At 33.5% G+C, this 17,109-nt stretch overlaps 2 protein-coding genes across 2 annotated transcripts; both read right to left on the bottom strand.

Moving 5' to 3' along the window:
- Nucleotides 1-610: 610 nt before the first annotated feature.
- On the bottom strand, nucleotides 611-2,687 carry LOC120195165 (receptor-like protein EIX2). The gene is made up of 4 exons (XM_039197257.1): nucleotides 2,177-2,687; nucleotides 1,279-1,870; nucleotides 764-1,162; nucleotides 611-671 (listed from the first exon to the last, which is right to left on the bottom strand). The coding sequence occupies exons 1-4, from the start codon at nucleotides 2,685-2,687 to the stop codon at nucleotides 611-613; spliced, it is 1,563 nt and encodes a 520-aa protein (XP_039053188.1).
- Nucleotides 2,688-16,031: 13,344 nt separating this feature from the next.
- On the bottom strand, nucleotides 16,032-16,856 carry LOC120195164 (receptor-like protein EIX2). The gene has a single exon (XM_039197255.1). The coding sequence runs from the start codon at nucleotides 16,854-16,856 to the stop codon at nucleotides 16,032-16,034; it is 825 nt and encodes a 274-aa protein (XP_039053186.1).
- Between the last annotated feature and the right edge of the window lie 253 nt (nucleotides 16,857-17,109).

Below are 17,109 nucleotides of genomic sequence, written 5' to 3'. Positions count from 1 at the left end.
GATTCAAACTAATTCAAAATCTCAATTATTCAAATAAAGTCATAATTAATTTTTAGAAATAAAAATGATTATGACACTAAGTAGATATGATAAATTGACAGTTAGTTTAGTTTTGATGGTCACGTGAGTTAATTATAAGTCATATAAAAATATCATGATTTCTCGAAGTGTCAAATGCAATATGTTAATACGGTTGGTCCTTCCTTCTCTTTTGATATATTTCTTGAAAATTTTGAACCAGTAGTTCATAATTGCTACATTAAAACATAGGAAGACATGTGTTATGTCATGTAATGGTTTCAACTCTCATTTTAATATATTAAATAAAAAATTTAAACTAAAGATGAACTCGTAAATATATTAGATCATTAAAACACATGGAAATTTAATCAAAAATATATACAAATTTATGTTCTAACAATAAATATTTAATTTACTCGTTAAGAAATTTTGACTAAAATGTTGAGACATGATATATTGCGATATGCGAATGATATTATTCAATTTTAAGTGAAAAAAGTTACCATGATCCATGTATTATGTTTATTTAAGTACTCATACAAATTATCTTTGATATATACAGAAAAACTTAACGTGCTGTACGATGGGATTACAACATCAAATTCAGTTCAGTTGCTATGAACCGAGTTATTTTTCTTCCTTGCATGAAACTACAAACACACAAACATTAATTATACATTTAGTAGCCCAAAACACATACACCTTGTTATCAATATGCTCCATCTTTCCATAATATGCATACCTCCATGACCTGATGAAAAACAGGGGAGCCACCACTCCCCAAAATCCCATTACAAACCCAACAACCATGCTCACATAAAACCCGTTCACTCTACTTCTTCCACTGCTTTCTCCATTCTTTGTAGCTTCAGTAGGAACACCTTTAGTGCTACAGCTTTTACTCACAAGAGGCCCACAGAGATGATTGCCCATGAAGGAAGAGTTTTCAAAGCTTTGAAGCTGAGTATCTGTTGGGATTTGTCCTGTCAGGTTGTTGTAGGACACGTTGAAGTGATTCAAGAAATTCAAATTTGAGAATCTTGAAGGGATTCCACCATGTAAATGATTCATTGACAAATCAAGTGATTCCATCAACTTGAAGTCACCAATGATGTCTGGTATATTTCCTGTTAGGAGATTCCTTGAAAGATTTAATGAAAATAGCCCAATGAGAGTTCCAACTTCTTTTGGGATCTGTCCTGTAAAACTATTAGTTGAAAGGTCAATGCTTGTAACAAGTCCAGAGTGGTACTATACAAGTCCTCTCGCCCTTTCAGCACCAATGACGCACTCATCAAAAAATTGATGCTATATGCATTTCTAACAAACATCTCCGCTTCATAATAGTATTTACTTTGTTTTTCTTTAGTGGCCATTGCACTTAAATTTCTCAAACATTTTGAAATAGCTCCTGAAATGTCATTGAGTCCAAGGTCCAAGATCTGAAGAGATTGAAGAGCGCAAATTTGATGAGGGATATGCCCACCAAAGTTATTTGACCGGAGGCTTAGTACCATAAGGTAAGAGAGCTTGTCACCAATCCATGCAGGTATTCTTCCACTGAAATGATTTTCACTGAGATCAAGAAAAACCAAACTCCTATAACTTTGCAAAGTGGAGGGTAATTCTCCAAACATGCTATTGTTCCGAAGGTTTAGCATTTCAAGACTTGCATCTCCCAAAGAAGATAGGATTATTCCTGTCAAATTGTTGTTTTCCAAATTTAAGATCCTCAAACTCCACCAAAAGTTCCAGCAATCTGGAATTTCTCCAGAGAGAAGATTTGTATCAATGTTAAGAACAGACAATGATGCCACTGATGAATTGCAAACAAATTCAGAAAGGGATCCTGAAAATAAATTTGGCAGACTATAAAATCAGCCTGAAAATCCATCATAGAATTGGTTTGACAATAGTCTTGGCAGCAGACCAGAGAATCAGTTTGAACTCAGGTCGACAATGTTTCCTACTGTCAAATATGGAATCCCTCCAGGAAGTTTGGTTCAAATCTCAACATGTTTCCGGATGTAGACAACGTTTACAACTTTTTTGAGATTAGAAAAATGAGTTTCTGATACAACTCCTTCCAACTGATTTTTCTCAATATATAAGGCTTATAAATTTGCCAATTTTCCAAAATTTGGAGGAAGAGTACCATTTAATTGATTTTTTGAAACCTCAAAGTCCTTCAAAGATGATAACTCCCCTTTTGACAGTGGAATGGGACCAGAAATGTTGTTTCGAGCAAGGTTCAGGTAAGCTAAATTTTTAAATTGCCCAAGTTTATGAGTTAAATGGCTAGAAAGTTGGTTATCTATCATACTCAATGACTCTAAGCTCTCCAAACAACATTTAGACAGACTCCGTAGGATTTCTGATATGTCTTGATTAATTCCATTATATGACAAATCCTTCTCCTTCAATTTGCAAAGATCTCCTAAAGAGGCTGGTACTTTTCCTTGAAGTTGATTGCCCGACAGATCAAGGTGATTAAGAGAGATCAAGTTTCCAATGGCATTTGAAATTTCGCCTTCTAAGTTGTTAAATCTAAAACTAAGGGAATTAAGTTTGTCACAATCGGTTTTTCGCCCGAGCACGAATGTTTCTTGGCGGAAAAGTATGTGATTAAATAAATGGTTTTTAAGGAAATGTTTTGAAGTCGCCATTGACTTTTTGGGTTAGGTAGGTCGAATACCTAAAAATCATCTTTTAAAAGAGTTTTTAAGAAAAAAAACTATTTAAATGATAAAACGGTATGCGTAAAACCAAAAATTCATTCTTGTTAGTAATAAAAAAGGATTCGTGATTAGTTACGTTTGGGGAAGGATTAACACCCCCACAACGCCCAAAATTGGTACTCATCGATTATAAGTTGTCTCTAATAATATAAATTTAAGAAATCAAACATAAATTTTATTTACGATTCTATTATTCCAGATTCAATCACATAATTTTAAGGAAAAATATAAAATATTCCAATATTTCCAATTGAAGAGAAACTAATCCCTAAATTACTTTAGGACAAATATTTCTCTCTCCAACTGAAATAATAAGAATATGATAATTTTCCCAAGAATTTTAGATTTAAAATAACTTGATTTGATTGAAATAGGCATATTTGATTTTTCAAAATATTTATTTATTTTAAATATTAGAATAGAGCATCTAGTTATTTTAAAACAACCCTTTCTTAATATTTAAAAATAAATATTATTCCTTTAATCAAATTATGAAATCAATCAAGTTATATTATGAATTTATCATATAAATGTGACTAATTAATAAAAAAATTAAAACTATAGGATTATATTTAAAAGTAATAAAACATATGGTTTAAAATAAAAATTATTTAAATTATCAGGGATTAAAATGTAAAATATCAAAACTAATGGCCCTAATTCAAAATATCATGAAATCTAGGTATTAATAGTGTAATTTAACCATAATTAATTATACAAGATTAAAATATTAATTATTAAAACCTAAGGGACTAAATCTAGTATTTACCCTAACTATATGTGAATATACGGGCAATGGTTAAAATAAAATAAAACTAAACTAAAAGATCGAATTAAAAATTACAGAAATTGATTTCAGTGACCAACTTAAAAGATTATAGAACTTATAGGGACTGTAAATGTGATTTTCTCATGAGAGAAATTACACAAACACCCCTGCTCAAAACGACGCCGTTCGGGGAGGGGTATTTAAACCCAAAAACATACCCTAAGGGCCAAATTTTTCACATTTTTCCTTTTGCCTTCTCTCTCCAAGAGAGAGAAACTCTCATTTCTCTCTAGAATTCTCTCTATGGTATAATGAAACCCTATGGTTTCTACTGGAACCATGTGGACCGTTAGATCTGATAAGATCCAACGGTTGAGATTTGTGGCAGCTAGAGACGAAAATATGGAAACCCTAATTATTTGGGCCTTCTCGAGTTTGGGCCTGGACCTGGATCGGGTTGGGTTTGTAGTTTGTTAGGCCTGGTGTTTGTTGTAGTATGGGTTCACTTTATGTTGGGTTGATCCGGGTTTGGTTTGTAGATGAGCTTTTGGGTCTTGTAATGGGACTGTAATATTTTCAATTATTATTATTTAATAATAATAATAATAGAATAATAATAATAATAATAATAATAATAAAAGGATGGAAAAAAAATTAGTGTCTATAGTTGCCCCTCTTCGCTCATTCTTGTCTTAACAAGAATAGGGAAAAGACGAAAAGACAATAAGTTTTTTGTCCATTTGACTTCTATTGATTAAGACGGAGTTGTTGAACCCTCAAGTGATGGATTCAAATCTTTGTTGAAATCCATAATTTCAAAGCTTGAAAAGTATGATAATTTTTTGTTGAAATCTTTACTAATCTTTGGAATTCTTGTTAAATATTCAATATTTAGATAAATATGTGAAATGAATGCAAAGAAATTTGTTTGAATGGAAACTATCTCAAGTGAGATAAAATTTGTTCTGAGAGATGTCGTTGAATCAAAATGTGGTGAATCAAACAACGGAAATGTTGAAAACATTTTGTCCGAAGGTCTTATGAATGGCCCGAAGAACTTATTATCTTGCTCGAAAGGCATATAGATGACCCGAAGAATTTAAGCATCATTCTCGAAAGGCTTACTAATGACCCGAAGGATTTACAAAGCAAGAAACCCTTGAAAATCAAGCTTAGTTTCTTAGTTGTCAAGGAACCCCTTAAAATTAGGCTTAGTTTCCTTTAACAACTCTTTTGAGATAATTAATAAACTTCTAAATAAGGCTTAGTTTTTAAAATCTCATTTGAAAATATCCTACCCGATGGTCTTATGGATGGCTCGAAGGTCTAATCATCTTGCTCGAAAGGCTTATAGATGACCCAAAGGATTTAAGCATCATGCTCGAAAGACTTACAGGTGACCCGAAGGATTTAATTTAATCTCGAGTGAGACAAATTGCTATTTCGAGTGAAACTTTCTCAAGCAAGACATTGTTGATTCGAAATGTCGTGAATCAAACAACAGAAATGTTGAAAACATTCAGCACTGAAAGGTCTTATGGATGGACTGAAGGTCCTATCATCTTGCTCGAAAGGCTTACAAATGACCCGAAGGATTTAAGCATCATGCTCTAAAGACTTATTGATGACTCGAAGGATTTACTTTAATCTCGAGTGAAACAAATTACTATTTTGAGTGAAACTTTCTCAAGCAATACATTGTTGATTCAAAATGTCGTGAATCAAACAATGGAAATGTTGAAAACATCCAGCACTGAAGGTCTTATGGATGGCTCGAAGGTCTTATCATCTTGCTCGAAAGGCTTACAGATGACCCGAAGGATTTAAGCATCATGCTTGAAAGACTTACTGATGACCCGAAGGATTTACAAAGCAATAAACCCTTGAAAATCAAGCTTAGTTTCTTACTTGTTAATAAACCCCTTAAAATTAGACTTAGCTTCCTTTAACAACTCTTTTGAGATAATTAAGAAACCCCTTAAAATTAGGCTTAGTTTTTAAAATCTCATTTGAAAACATCCAACACTGAAGGTATTATGGATGACCTGAAGGCTTTAGCATCTTGCTCAAAAGGCTTACAGATGACTCGAAGGATTTAAGCATCATGCTCGAACGAATTATTCATAGCCCGAAGGACTTACAAATTCAGGAAATAGTTTACTAAGTAAGAAACTTTGGAAATTGCTTTCTTACTGTTAAACAATTTCATTTTCATAAAAGATTAAATGAGAAACTTTGAAAATCATTTTCTCATTTTTCGAAATAACTTGTTGATTTGGGTAACAAGTCCCACTTCAAAGTGATGCTTCTTCTGTGGATTTTGTCCATCTATTCTTCAGATGTTTGCCTCTCCTGACATGATTTTTGTGTTTTAGGTTTGAATTCTACCTTCCATTTGTAATGTATTTTTCATCATGAATTTTCTTGTTTGATACGAAGATCTGTAAAAATCTCATGTTTGAATGCAATTAAATGTGTCAATGTAATGCATTTTGTTTTCTGCAAATGATGTTCTTATGAATGCATGAATGTTCAGTCCATCTTCATTTTACTTCAAAGTGGTGAATTTGATATTCTTCCACTTGATCATTCATTTCCAGGATTTTCTTCATATATCAGTGTAGAAAATTATACTATCAAGCTTGAATTTGTGTAGAACCATCTGATCCACTTGCATCTTTGTGTCTTTTTTTCCTCTATTTGCATTAAAGTCTCAGAAGAAAATGTTTCATTTATGGAACACTTGCCGCAATTAGAATCATGACCTTGTTGCCCCAATTTTATTTTTAATCAAACCAGCTTTCTTAGCCTCAACTTTTTCAAAAATCTAGTAAAGCTTTCATCTTTGAAAAGAGAATCTATCATCTCTGCAGAATGTAAATGTAGATATGCCAAACTCAACATAGATTAATTAGGAGAGCAGTGTCTATTCTAATTTCACTCTTGAAACGCATCACAAGGATGATTTATCCTAATTTCTTTCATGTCTCCATATCTAACTGGATCTCGAACAAAGCCATTTGAACTATATCATGTTGAGATGTTTAATAATAACCTATCGTTCAACCATAGTTGACTTCACTAGTTTCTTGTTGTTAAAATTTTAGCTCATATTCCAATGGAAAGAAATCTTCACATTTCTTGAGGTTTTGAACCTTGGGGTTGAAGAAGACCAACTTCATCTTGGGTCAACAAACGGAAATACCATATGATCGCAACATTGGTTCAACACCATAATCACTAGTTCATAAAATATTTGACAACACATTCATCATTTCCTGTGGCTTTTGCCCAGATTTCTCAATCAGTGAAGCTCTTTGCATAGTATTCAGAGCTTTTGTATGATGTCATAAGGACACTTATGAACAAAACTCAATGGGAATACAAGTGGTACGCTTTTGCTTGCCAACATCGAATCACCAGAATAATGCAATTTTTTGTCACATTAGAAATATTTTCTCAAATCAATGATTTGTCCATAAGATGATATAGGCCTTCAGCATGCCCCAACATTTGTTGATACGAACGTTCAAAATGTGTTCAACATTACTTCTTGCTGATGTGAGCTTTCAAAATGATTCAACACTTTCTTTTTGATGATGTGAGCTTTCAAAATGCCCCAACATTTACTTCTTTTTGATATGAGCTTTCAAAATGCCCCACATGGATCATTTCTATCTAATGGGCCTTCAAAATGCCCCAGATTTTCATACTAATGTGAGCTTTCAAAATGCCCCACATAGATCATTTCTAGTTGAAATGGGCTTTCAGCATGCCCTTTTAGAACAAGGTAATCCTTCTTGATGAGTTACTAATAATGTCACAACAGAGCGTTACAAGTTCAATTTCTCCAGACTTGCTGGCTTCTTGGACCACTGCTTTCAAGAATGTGAAATGCTTCATTATTTTGGCATCGCTTATTCTTTTTCTACAATAGAGGTAGAATAGGCAATAACTTGCTTCAAGGACCTTCCTCATTTTAGACTGTCCTATTTGAAAATGTTTTTCCTCCTTTCTATATCAAAAAATGAAATAATTTTGTAAAGTATTTCCCCTTACAGGTTCACAATTGAATCAAATCATAAAACTTGAGTTTAAATGAATATCAAATAAATCAACTACACTTTTAAATAAAAAAATGATAGTCCTGTGGAAAGATTCAAAATTATTGACTGATTTAAGGTGTAGGTTGATTCTGGTAAAGAAAGGTCTATCAGGTTGGTCCAGCATATATGTCTCTTTGAGCTTCCACGAACTTGAAGAAATGGTTGTTATGCTCATCTCATAGAGATACTTCTTGATTCCAGAATCTCAGGAACATCTTTGGGATATGCGATGCTTCATCAAGAGCTTAAGATCGTCTCTTATTTCATTATTGCACCATTCGATATTAAAGCCGCCTTTTCAGGTTTGCCACTCGAATCCTCCTTTGGCTTCAAGATGTTATTAAAAATTTAAATCTTGAACCCCCCTTTGATCATTTTTCATATCATGCATTAAAGATTTTAAAAAACCAACTTTTTGCAAATAAAAATCAATCTTGAGACGCGGAACGAAATCTGAAGATAGTCTCTTTTACTTAGTAATCCATGTATGATTAGATTGGACTTTTTAGATATGTAACGTAGGCCAGGGCTCATGCTTATGAAAAAAAGGGATGAAAAGGTCCAAATAAGTGTTTAAGGGTAATTAAACTAATGATCAATTCATTCTAATGCCTTCAATCTTGCCTCGCTTGACTTGGATCTATTTTGCTATTTGTTTTTCATCATTTCTTTTTCTAGATCCCTCTAGACTTCCAATGTTCATTTCCATTTTATTATATCTCCAGTATTTCTTGCGCTTATTGTTGAATATGAATCTTTGAACTGATTGCAGTTGATCAACCTTGTAACTTTAGGCTCAATGAGTCACCCATCTTAAAATACTTGATTCAATTTCTTTTATTCTTCTTTTTTTCTTATCTTTTTCATCTTTTTTTCTTTTTCATCTCTCTTTTTCTTTTTTCTTTTCTTTCATGCTGGATAAGTATAAGACTTCAATTGCTTTGAGCACCTCCTTTTCCTCTTTTATTTCAGAAATTCTTTCGTTATTCTTGACTGGATTGATCTTCAAGCACTTTGTATTTGGCCTATCTTGTGGTTCAAAACTCTCTTTATTTCAGGAGAATTGCCTTCGTAATAAAACTGGATTGACAATCTTTATTCCTGTGAGCAGATGTCCTTCACCTTACCCCCCCCCCAATGTGGAGGGTGATCCTTGGTTAGGGTTGAATCATAAGAAAAATCATTTAGGCCCAAATGGGGACAACAAAGGATATATTTTTCTCCTTTTGTTAAGGGATAAATGAAAGAAGGTCGTTCATCATTTCATACACAGAAGTCTTTGTAAAAAGAGGTATCCTCAGGGGGATGAATATTCAGGATTAATATTTATTTACATGAAAATAATGTAATTAATGCATGATATAATTATTTAAATCAATCCCTCTTTTTTTTTTCTTTTTTTCACTTTCTTCTTACTTCGAGAATGCCTCAATTACTCGAAATTCTCTTCGATAAGTTGGTTCATGATGCCCCATCTCGTCTCTTGTTATAGGATAATTGAAAGTAGGGTACTTTTGAGGTCTTTTGATTTTATCAGCATGACAGTTTTGTATTTGGAAGGACAAAGGTGTGACTTTTGAAGTCATGTATAAGGTGGAAGGTAGTGTTAAAAACAAATCAAGTATACTTGAGAAGATGAACATACAAATTTGATGTCTCAAAAACAGGTAGAGGCATTATTTCAAAGTCTCAGATAAATGTAATGTCAAGATTTGGTTTTGGTAAAGGTCAAAAATAGGTTAAGTATTTGGAATTGGACGGAATATGAAAGATATAATTTTACCACTTGCCAAAGATCTATAAGTCTTGAAAAATTAAAATAATATTTAATTTACTTGATACTAAAAAATTTCAAGATTAAAACTTGATTCCTTGCCATAACCATAAAAGCAACACAAATTTATTTATTGCAAAAAGACAAAGAAAGGAACAAAAACATGTTCAAACAAGATGTTGCAAAATGAGATAAAGCACTATGACTGATGAAATGATCTTTTCTTTGATTAGGATGCGCTTTTACTTATCTAATGCGACAACACTTGATTAAATCATGCTTTGATGCCCTACTTTGAGTTTGTCATCCATTTTTCCACCAACTCTCATGTTAATGTCTCATTGTCAACAAGCATCTCTATTTCTTTTATAAATAGTCTACAATTACCCGTAGAATGCCCAAATACCCCCAAGTGGAAATCACAAATACTATCTTGATCATAACTATGAGCAGAAGGGTTTGGTGGCACTTTCAATGGTCATGGTGTGATGTACTGACCTTTAATCAAATGAGGGTACAGATCTAAGATGGAAGTTTGGAACACCTCCAAAGTAGTTCTCAATCACGTGACTTTCTTTGGTCGATCTGAACAATTACTTGCTCCTTTTCTTTTGAAGTTGCGAGGACTCTGGATGAGACATTCATTCACATTATCAGCTTTCGTTTTTTGATCAGTTGGGCTTTTGGATGTGACTTTTAAGTTTCCTTCAATGATTTCATTTTCAATTAATTCTCCATTTGTCACAAGATTCTCAAATTCATTCGTCGAATTTGCTAGCATTATCTCAAAGAAAGGAGTGGGAAGGGAATCATGAAACATATGTGATATCTCTTATTCTAACATGGGAGGTTGAACTTGTACTGCTACTCCTCTCCATCTTAAGGCATACTCTTGAAACCCTTCATTGGCTTTCATTCTTACTCCTTGAAGATCCTTACGTTTTGGAGCTAAGTAACATACCTATATTATCCCAAAAATGCATCAGCTAGATCAACCCATCTCTTGATCTTCTCTTGATTCAAATGATTGTACCATACTATTGCTGGCCCAACGAGACTATCATGGAATGAGTGAATTAACAAATTATTAAAATTTAAATATCCTTCCATTTTTTTGCAAAACATTCTCAAGTGGATTAGGGGACAATTGGTGCCTTCATATTTCTCAAAATCAGGCATCTGGAATTCATGGGCAATAACCAAATCTAGAACCAAGATGAGCTCTCTTGCTTCTAGTTCTTTGTGGGAGGCATTAATACCTTTCATATTTCTGATTGCTTCATCCACCCTCTTAAATCCCTTCTTATATTGTGAATAATTAATGAGGCTATTCTTTAGGTTCGAGTGGGATGCCCCAAGGTATGTTATCATTCTCGACTCATTAATCTGATAGTATTGTTGCTTTTTAGTAGTTATCTCTTCTTTATCAGTTGCCATCACCTGAATAATTTGATTCGATCCATCTTGTAGAGAATCTGATGCTTCATTCATTGTATCTTGATATAACCCTGTCAATTGTTCTGGCCACTGATTTTGTAATCCTTCACGAGATTGCTCCATTGTTTTTATGATGATGACACAGTAATATGAATGAATGATCTTGGTTTTACTATTACAAAACCTTTCAGGAATTATTTACATGTTTTTATAACTAATGCATATAAGAATACTTAATTAAATAAAAAATGTAATGTAAATGCAAAAAATTAAAAAATGGGAATAATAATACAAATTGTGCTATGTAAATGTATATATGAAAAAAATATCAATCAAGAGTGATCATCTTAAAAAACTTTTATTGAACATAAACGTTTTGATACATCAAACAAAACTTTACATATAGGAGATAATTTTCACTCCTAACTTCTCTATTTCCCTTAAAAGCCAAATTATCTTCCACTCATACTCAGGTGTGGAGTTGTCAATCTGTTTTAATTATCTCGTGAAGCCAGCTAAATCAACCAGTGTATGAGCCACTTTTTTTGCTTGGGCAATAGCTTTCTTCATGACGTTGACTTTTTCTTTTATCTTCTCTGACAATTCTCGAAGTTGTAGACAATGTTGTTCATTTTTCCTTGTGAGGGGATCTTTATGGTTACAGAGTTCTTGTACAAGATTTTCATAATCATCTAAAACTTTCATCAATATCTTGTTTCTGGCCTTAGTGACTTTTAATTCAGCATTATCTCACACCGATGGATTTGATATGAATCTTTGATATTGGTTATAACAATATTCAACATTTGATTTTCAACTAGATATTTTTCCAAATTGACGATGGATGTATTGCGCATTTCTTCTGTAACCCGTAAACCATGAAAAAAACTTCCTAGCTCGACCTTCATGTATATTGAAGTTCTTCTTCAGTTTAGTGACCCATGTTATCCATTCTTCTGGGGTATTTCCTATACCAACATTTTTAAAGGTTTAACTGTCCTTTTGGAAATCTTCATGCATGGTTTCCATTTTTGTGCTCAATTTATAGTTTTCAATATTTAAATGACTTATTTGAACCTCGTGGATCAGCAAGTCTTCTTTCTTCCAACTGATATTCTTACCTTTGAACACTTTTGGTATTAATCTAGCAGGACCCTCAGTTACCAAACTAGGTCAATTATTTATCATAAACTCTAAGATTCCATGATCCAAAAGACATTGGACTCGATGTTTGAAGGCAATGCAATTCTTAATGGAATGTCCTTGAGCTCTGGCATGATATTCACAATGAACATTGATGTCATACCAATTCGGATACGGAGGTTTCAATAGTTTCACATAATGTGGAGCTACTTCTCGCGCTTCAAGTAGCTTTTTGTACAACTCCTTATATGATATAGGGATAGCATCAAAATGAGAATCACCTTTTGTCTTGGATTGAACCTGGGTTTCCAACGTCGAGAGCAGACTAAACATCAACGATTTCAGATTGCATGATTTCTTCTCAGTTTTGGGAGCTTTTACAGTTGTCATCATTTCCTTGGTATCTCCAGACAACTTGTGAATACAAATGATGATTGTATGTAATTTATCAAATTGGTTAAGATCTGAAGTCTCTTGTATATATGAGATTACAAGATTATATTTATTGAGCTCTATCTCTTTTTTGCGCAGGATTCCCTTTTCCTTTGGCCAAAACAAATATTCTACCCATCATCTTGGACATTTGCTCTCTTATTTCTCGTATCTCCTTTCGCTCTTCAATGGGCATACGATCTTTGGGTGCATAGTTCTCCTCTATCCTCGGAGTTCCCTAAGGATTCCATTCCTTAGCTGCGTCATAGTTTATTTGATCATAAAACTCTTTGTCCGTATATGAAAACATTTTATTTTGATGACCAATCTCGAATCAATACCTTCTAATCATGTCATGATCATGCAATGCAAACAAAAGAAATCAATATAAAAAAGTTAGAACAAAATAAAATGTATATAAATAAATAGATAAGAATAAGAAAAGAATAAAATGGTTAGTACCCATTAATGGAAAAAGTTCCTATCTATCATGGTATCTATATATATATCCTAACCTCATGTTTTCTAGTTCCATGCTTTGTTTGGAAAAATTAACCTAACCGTATGATTTCTAGTCCGCATGAATTTATTCAGAAAGAATCAAATAAATTAAAAGACGAAAGTTAGAGTTTATTTCTCCTTTGTGTACACCTTCGGACAAAGTTTCAGTATGGCCTTAGATCGGATGAATTTCTATGGTTTATTATATACAAGGTTATGGTTCTATGAGTAAAGGTACTCGAATTGTCCTTGTTAGTGCCCCTTTGGGCTATTAAACCCTCAATCCTATCAATTACAGACTTTTGAATTGGGTTTAATTCGAGAGGGCACATTTCCCTATGCCTGACACGGATAATAAATCCTCACGAAGATATAGGGTATATGAACCCTAAAAGTTACTTGCTAGGTCTAACACAGAGAATAAATTCTCACGAAGTCATCGCTTTCACTGCCACTTAAAAGGGAAAAGAGCTCAAGTATAGAGCTTATGTTTATGCAATGCACGTGTTGTGAATGAGGAAAATTTCTCAAACCTTTGACAAATAATTACTTTAAAAATAATAAAACCTAATATCTGAAAATCAATCAAATATAAACATTAATATACAAGGAAAAAATTGAAAGAAATCAAAAGAATAATGAATTAAATAAAACTGAATTCTCAATTTCTAACTACACAGACAATATATAATCGATTTAGGGCTTGACCAGCTTAGGTCCCCAGCAGAGTCGCCAAGTTATCGCAACCTGTTTTCGCCCGGGCACGAATGATTCTTGGCGGAAAAGTATGTGAATAAATAAATGGTTTTTCAAAGAAATGTTTTGGAGTTGCCATCGACCTTTTGGGTTAGGTAGGTCGAATTCCTAAAAATCATCTTTTAAAAGAGTTTTTAAGAAAAAACTATTTAAAAGATAAATCGGTTTGTGTATAACCAAAAATTCATTCTTTTTATTAATAAAAAGGGATTCGTGATCGGTTATGTTTGGGGAAAGATTAGCACCTCCACAGCATCCAAAATTGGTACATGTCGATTATAAGTTGTCTCTAATAATAGAAATTTAAGAAATCGAATATAAATTTAATTTATGATTCTATTATTTCATATTCAATCACATAATCTTAAGGAAAAATATAAAATATTCCAATATTTCTAATTGAAGAGAAACCAATCCGTAAATTACTTTAGGACGAATATTTCTCTTTCCAACTGAAATAATAAGAATATGATAATTCTTCCCAAGAATTTTAGATTTAAAAGAACTTGATTTGACTGAAATAGGCATATTTGATTTTTTAGAATATTTATTTATTTTAAAATATCAGAATATGGCATCTAGTTATTTTAAGAGAACCCTTTCTTAATATTTTAAAATAAATATTATTCATTTGATCAAATTATGAAATCAATCAAGTTATATTATGAATTTATCATATAAATGTGACTAATTAATAAAAATTTAAAACTATAGGATTAGATTAAAAAGTAATAAAACATATGGTTTAAAATAAAAATTATTTAAATTATCAGGGATTAAAATGTAAAATATCAAAAATAATGGCCCTAATTCAAAATATCATGAAATCTAGGTATTAATAGTGTAATTTAACCATAAATAATTATACGAGATTAAAATATTAATTATTAAAACCTAAGGGACTAAATCTAGTATTTACCCTAACTATATGTGAATATACGGGCAATGATTAAAATAAAATAAAACTAAACTAAAAGACCAAATTAAAAATTACAGAAGTTGATTTCAGTGGCCAACTTAAAAGATTACAGAACTTAGAGGGATTGTGGATGTGATTTTCCCATGAGGGTAATTACACAAATAGCCCTCCCTAAAATGACGCCGTTCGGGGAGGGATATTTAAACCCAAAAACAAGCCATAAGGGCCAATTTTTTCCCATTTTTCCTTTTGGTTTCTCTCTCTAGGAGAGAGAAGCTCTCTCTTCTCTCTAAAATTCTCTCGCTGGAGGGAATTCGGCCACTACCGACCGCCGTGCTTCGACGCCGATAGCCACCGCCGACCACCAGTCACAATGGCCAGAAAATGCCAAAATACACCAAATCAAAGGCCTAGGTCTCCTAAACCCGAATACGGCCTTCTTTTCTCCTAGAAAGCCCTACAATTTCCTAAATCTAAGTTTATACCTTCGGTATTTTGGTTCTTCGACGACGTTTCGAAGGCCTCCGACGATGGTAAGTCTCTTCACTCTCTTCTCCTTTTTTATTTCTATGGCTGATTGTTGGTTTTTGTTGTTGTTGGTGTGTTCGTGTTGCTTGCTTGTTCTTCTGTCTTCGGTTCTGTTGGTTGTGTTTCTCTCCGTGTTTTTTGCTATTCGTTTTTTTCGTTTGCAGGTGATGGGTGGCTTTTATAAGCCTTATTGATACTGCTCTTGGACCGGTCAGAAGAGTGGCCCTCGGTTAGTCACCGAAGCTATAGTGGTGACTCACCAAAGAGCAATGAGGTGTGCAACCATCTCATCGTCTTCTGGAGTCTTCCGTTGAGGCGGCGACGTCGTGGGAGAGGCTGGAGGGAGCTCGTGGAGGCGGTGGCCAACATAGACCCTAGGGTATAATGAAACCCTAGGGTTTCTGCTGGAACCATCTGGATCGTTGGATCTCATCAGATTCAATGGCTGACATTTGTGGTGGCTATAGATGAAAATGTGGAAACCCTAATTATTCTAGGCCTTCTCGTGTTTGGGCCTGGATCGCGTCAGGTTTGTAGTCTGCTGGGCCCGATTTTTGTTGTAGTCTGGGTTCACTTTATGTTGGGCTGATCCAGGTTTGGTTTGTAGATGGGCTTCTAGGTCTTGTAATGGGCCTGTAATATTTGTAATTATTATTATTATTTAATAATAATAATAATAATAATAAATAATAATAATAATAATAAGAAGAAGAAGAATAAAGAATAATAATAATAATAATAATAATAAATGATGGAAAAAAAACTAGTGTCTACAAAGATGGTTTAAACTATACGAGGAGTTGGGTATGGATGAATTGATCAAGTTGAAAATAAGATCAACAACTTTAAGAAACGACATGTTCCCAAAGTAATATGGAATTGGACTTACAAATAATTATAGCTAAGATCAAGCGACACAAGACAATGAAGACCAAGTATCGACATAGGAACTGAAGATAATTTCTTCCCAAGAAAGATCAAGAACAGCTAGTGAATTTGTAAAATTAGCAGTGCTGATCGGAGATGTATCATCTTGTAACATGCAACCAGACAAGTGCAACTCTAACAAAGAAGGAAGATTGGATATTGTTACCTGCAGCCAATCAGTTGCTTTACCAAGATGAATGCCACTCAAATCAAGGTACCGCAAAGAAGAAAGTCCAGAAACCCATTGAAGACTTTTCACTTCTTCTGATAAATAAATACCTCGGAGGTCGAGATACTGCAACTGTGAGAGATTCCCAAGGTTACGAGGAATTGCTCCCTGGAATCGTGCTTGAGAGAGGTTAAGATATGTTAAACTCCCCAGCAAACCCAAAAACTCAGGGATTTGAATGCTGCTAAAATTGTTATTGCTCAAGTCAAGCCAATTGAGATGCTGCAACTCCAGCAGAGAAGGATTTATTTTGCCTTCTAGAGCTGAATGACGGTAGTCTTCCAGTTCAGCAAGTGGTGCCCAATCAGAAGGAGGTGAAAAAGAAGCAGGCAAGTGCAGTTGGAGGACGTGGCCTGTTGAGTTGTGGCAGACGACACCATTCCAATGACAGCAATCCACACCTTCAACCCAAGAAGATAGGGTGTTTGAAGGATCAATCAGATCATTCTTCAACTTAAAAAGAGCTTCTCTCTCACTCTCAATGCAAAGCACATTGGAATTGCCATGGCATAAGCTAACAGTGATAGCCGCAATGAGAAGAAGAAATGGGAATATGGAATTTGTAAGAATTGTCATGGTTACCATTGCATTGTACCAATCTTTGCTAGAAACTCTGAATATATAGAGACTAGAGAGAGCTAAAACAAAAAAATATATATATAGTAGAGAGCAGGCGGAAGGAACTTTCATCCAGTACCCTAAATTTCCACACCCACCAAAAAAAGAAAAAAAACAAACAAAAACAAAGACTGAATCTTAAAAGGAAAAAAATATATATTAATAATTAAGCTATAAAATAACAATTCTAGTATGATCATCATTAAATACT

The sequence above is a fragment of the Hibiscus syriacus genome, unplaced genomic scaffold (genome assembly GCF_006381635.1).
Source record: "Hibiscus syriacus cultivar Baekdansim isolate YM2019G1 unplaced genomic scaffold, ASM638163v2 tig00117007_pilon, whole genome shotgun sequence".
NCBI lineage: Eukaryota > Viridiplantae > Streptophyta > Magnoliopsida > Malvales > Malvaceae > Hibiscus > Hibiscus syriacus.
Note: the sequence above shows the minus strand (reverse complement) of the source record. Positions and strands in the feature narration are given on the sequence as shown.

Coding starts and splice junctions, on each gene's coding strand:
- LOC120195164 (XM_039197255.1), bottom strand. CDS start 16,856: ATGACAATTCTTACAAATTCCATATTCCCATTTCTTCTTCTCATTGCG.
- LOC120195165 (XM_039197257.1), bottom strand. CDS start 2,687: ATGGCGACTTCAAAACATTTCCTTAAAAACCATTTATTTAATCACATA. Junction 1,871..2,176: donor TTCAAAAAATCAATTAAATG/GTACTCTTCCTC, acceptor ATTTATTTTCAG/GATCCCTTTCTGAATTTGTT. Junction 1,163..1,278: donor CTGAAAGGGCGAGAGGACTT/GTATAGTACCAC, acceptor AAATCTTTCAAG/GAATCTCCTAACAGGAAATA.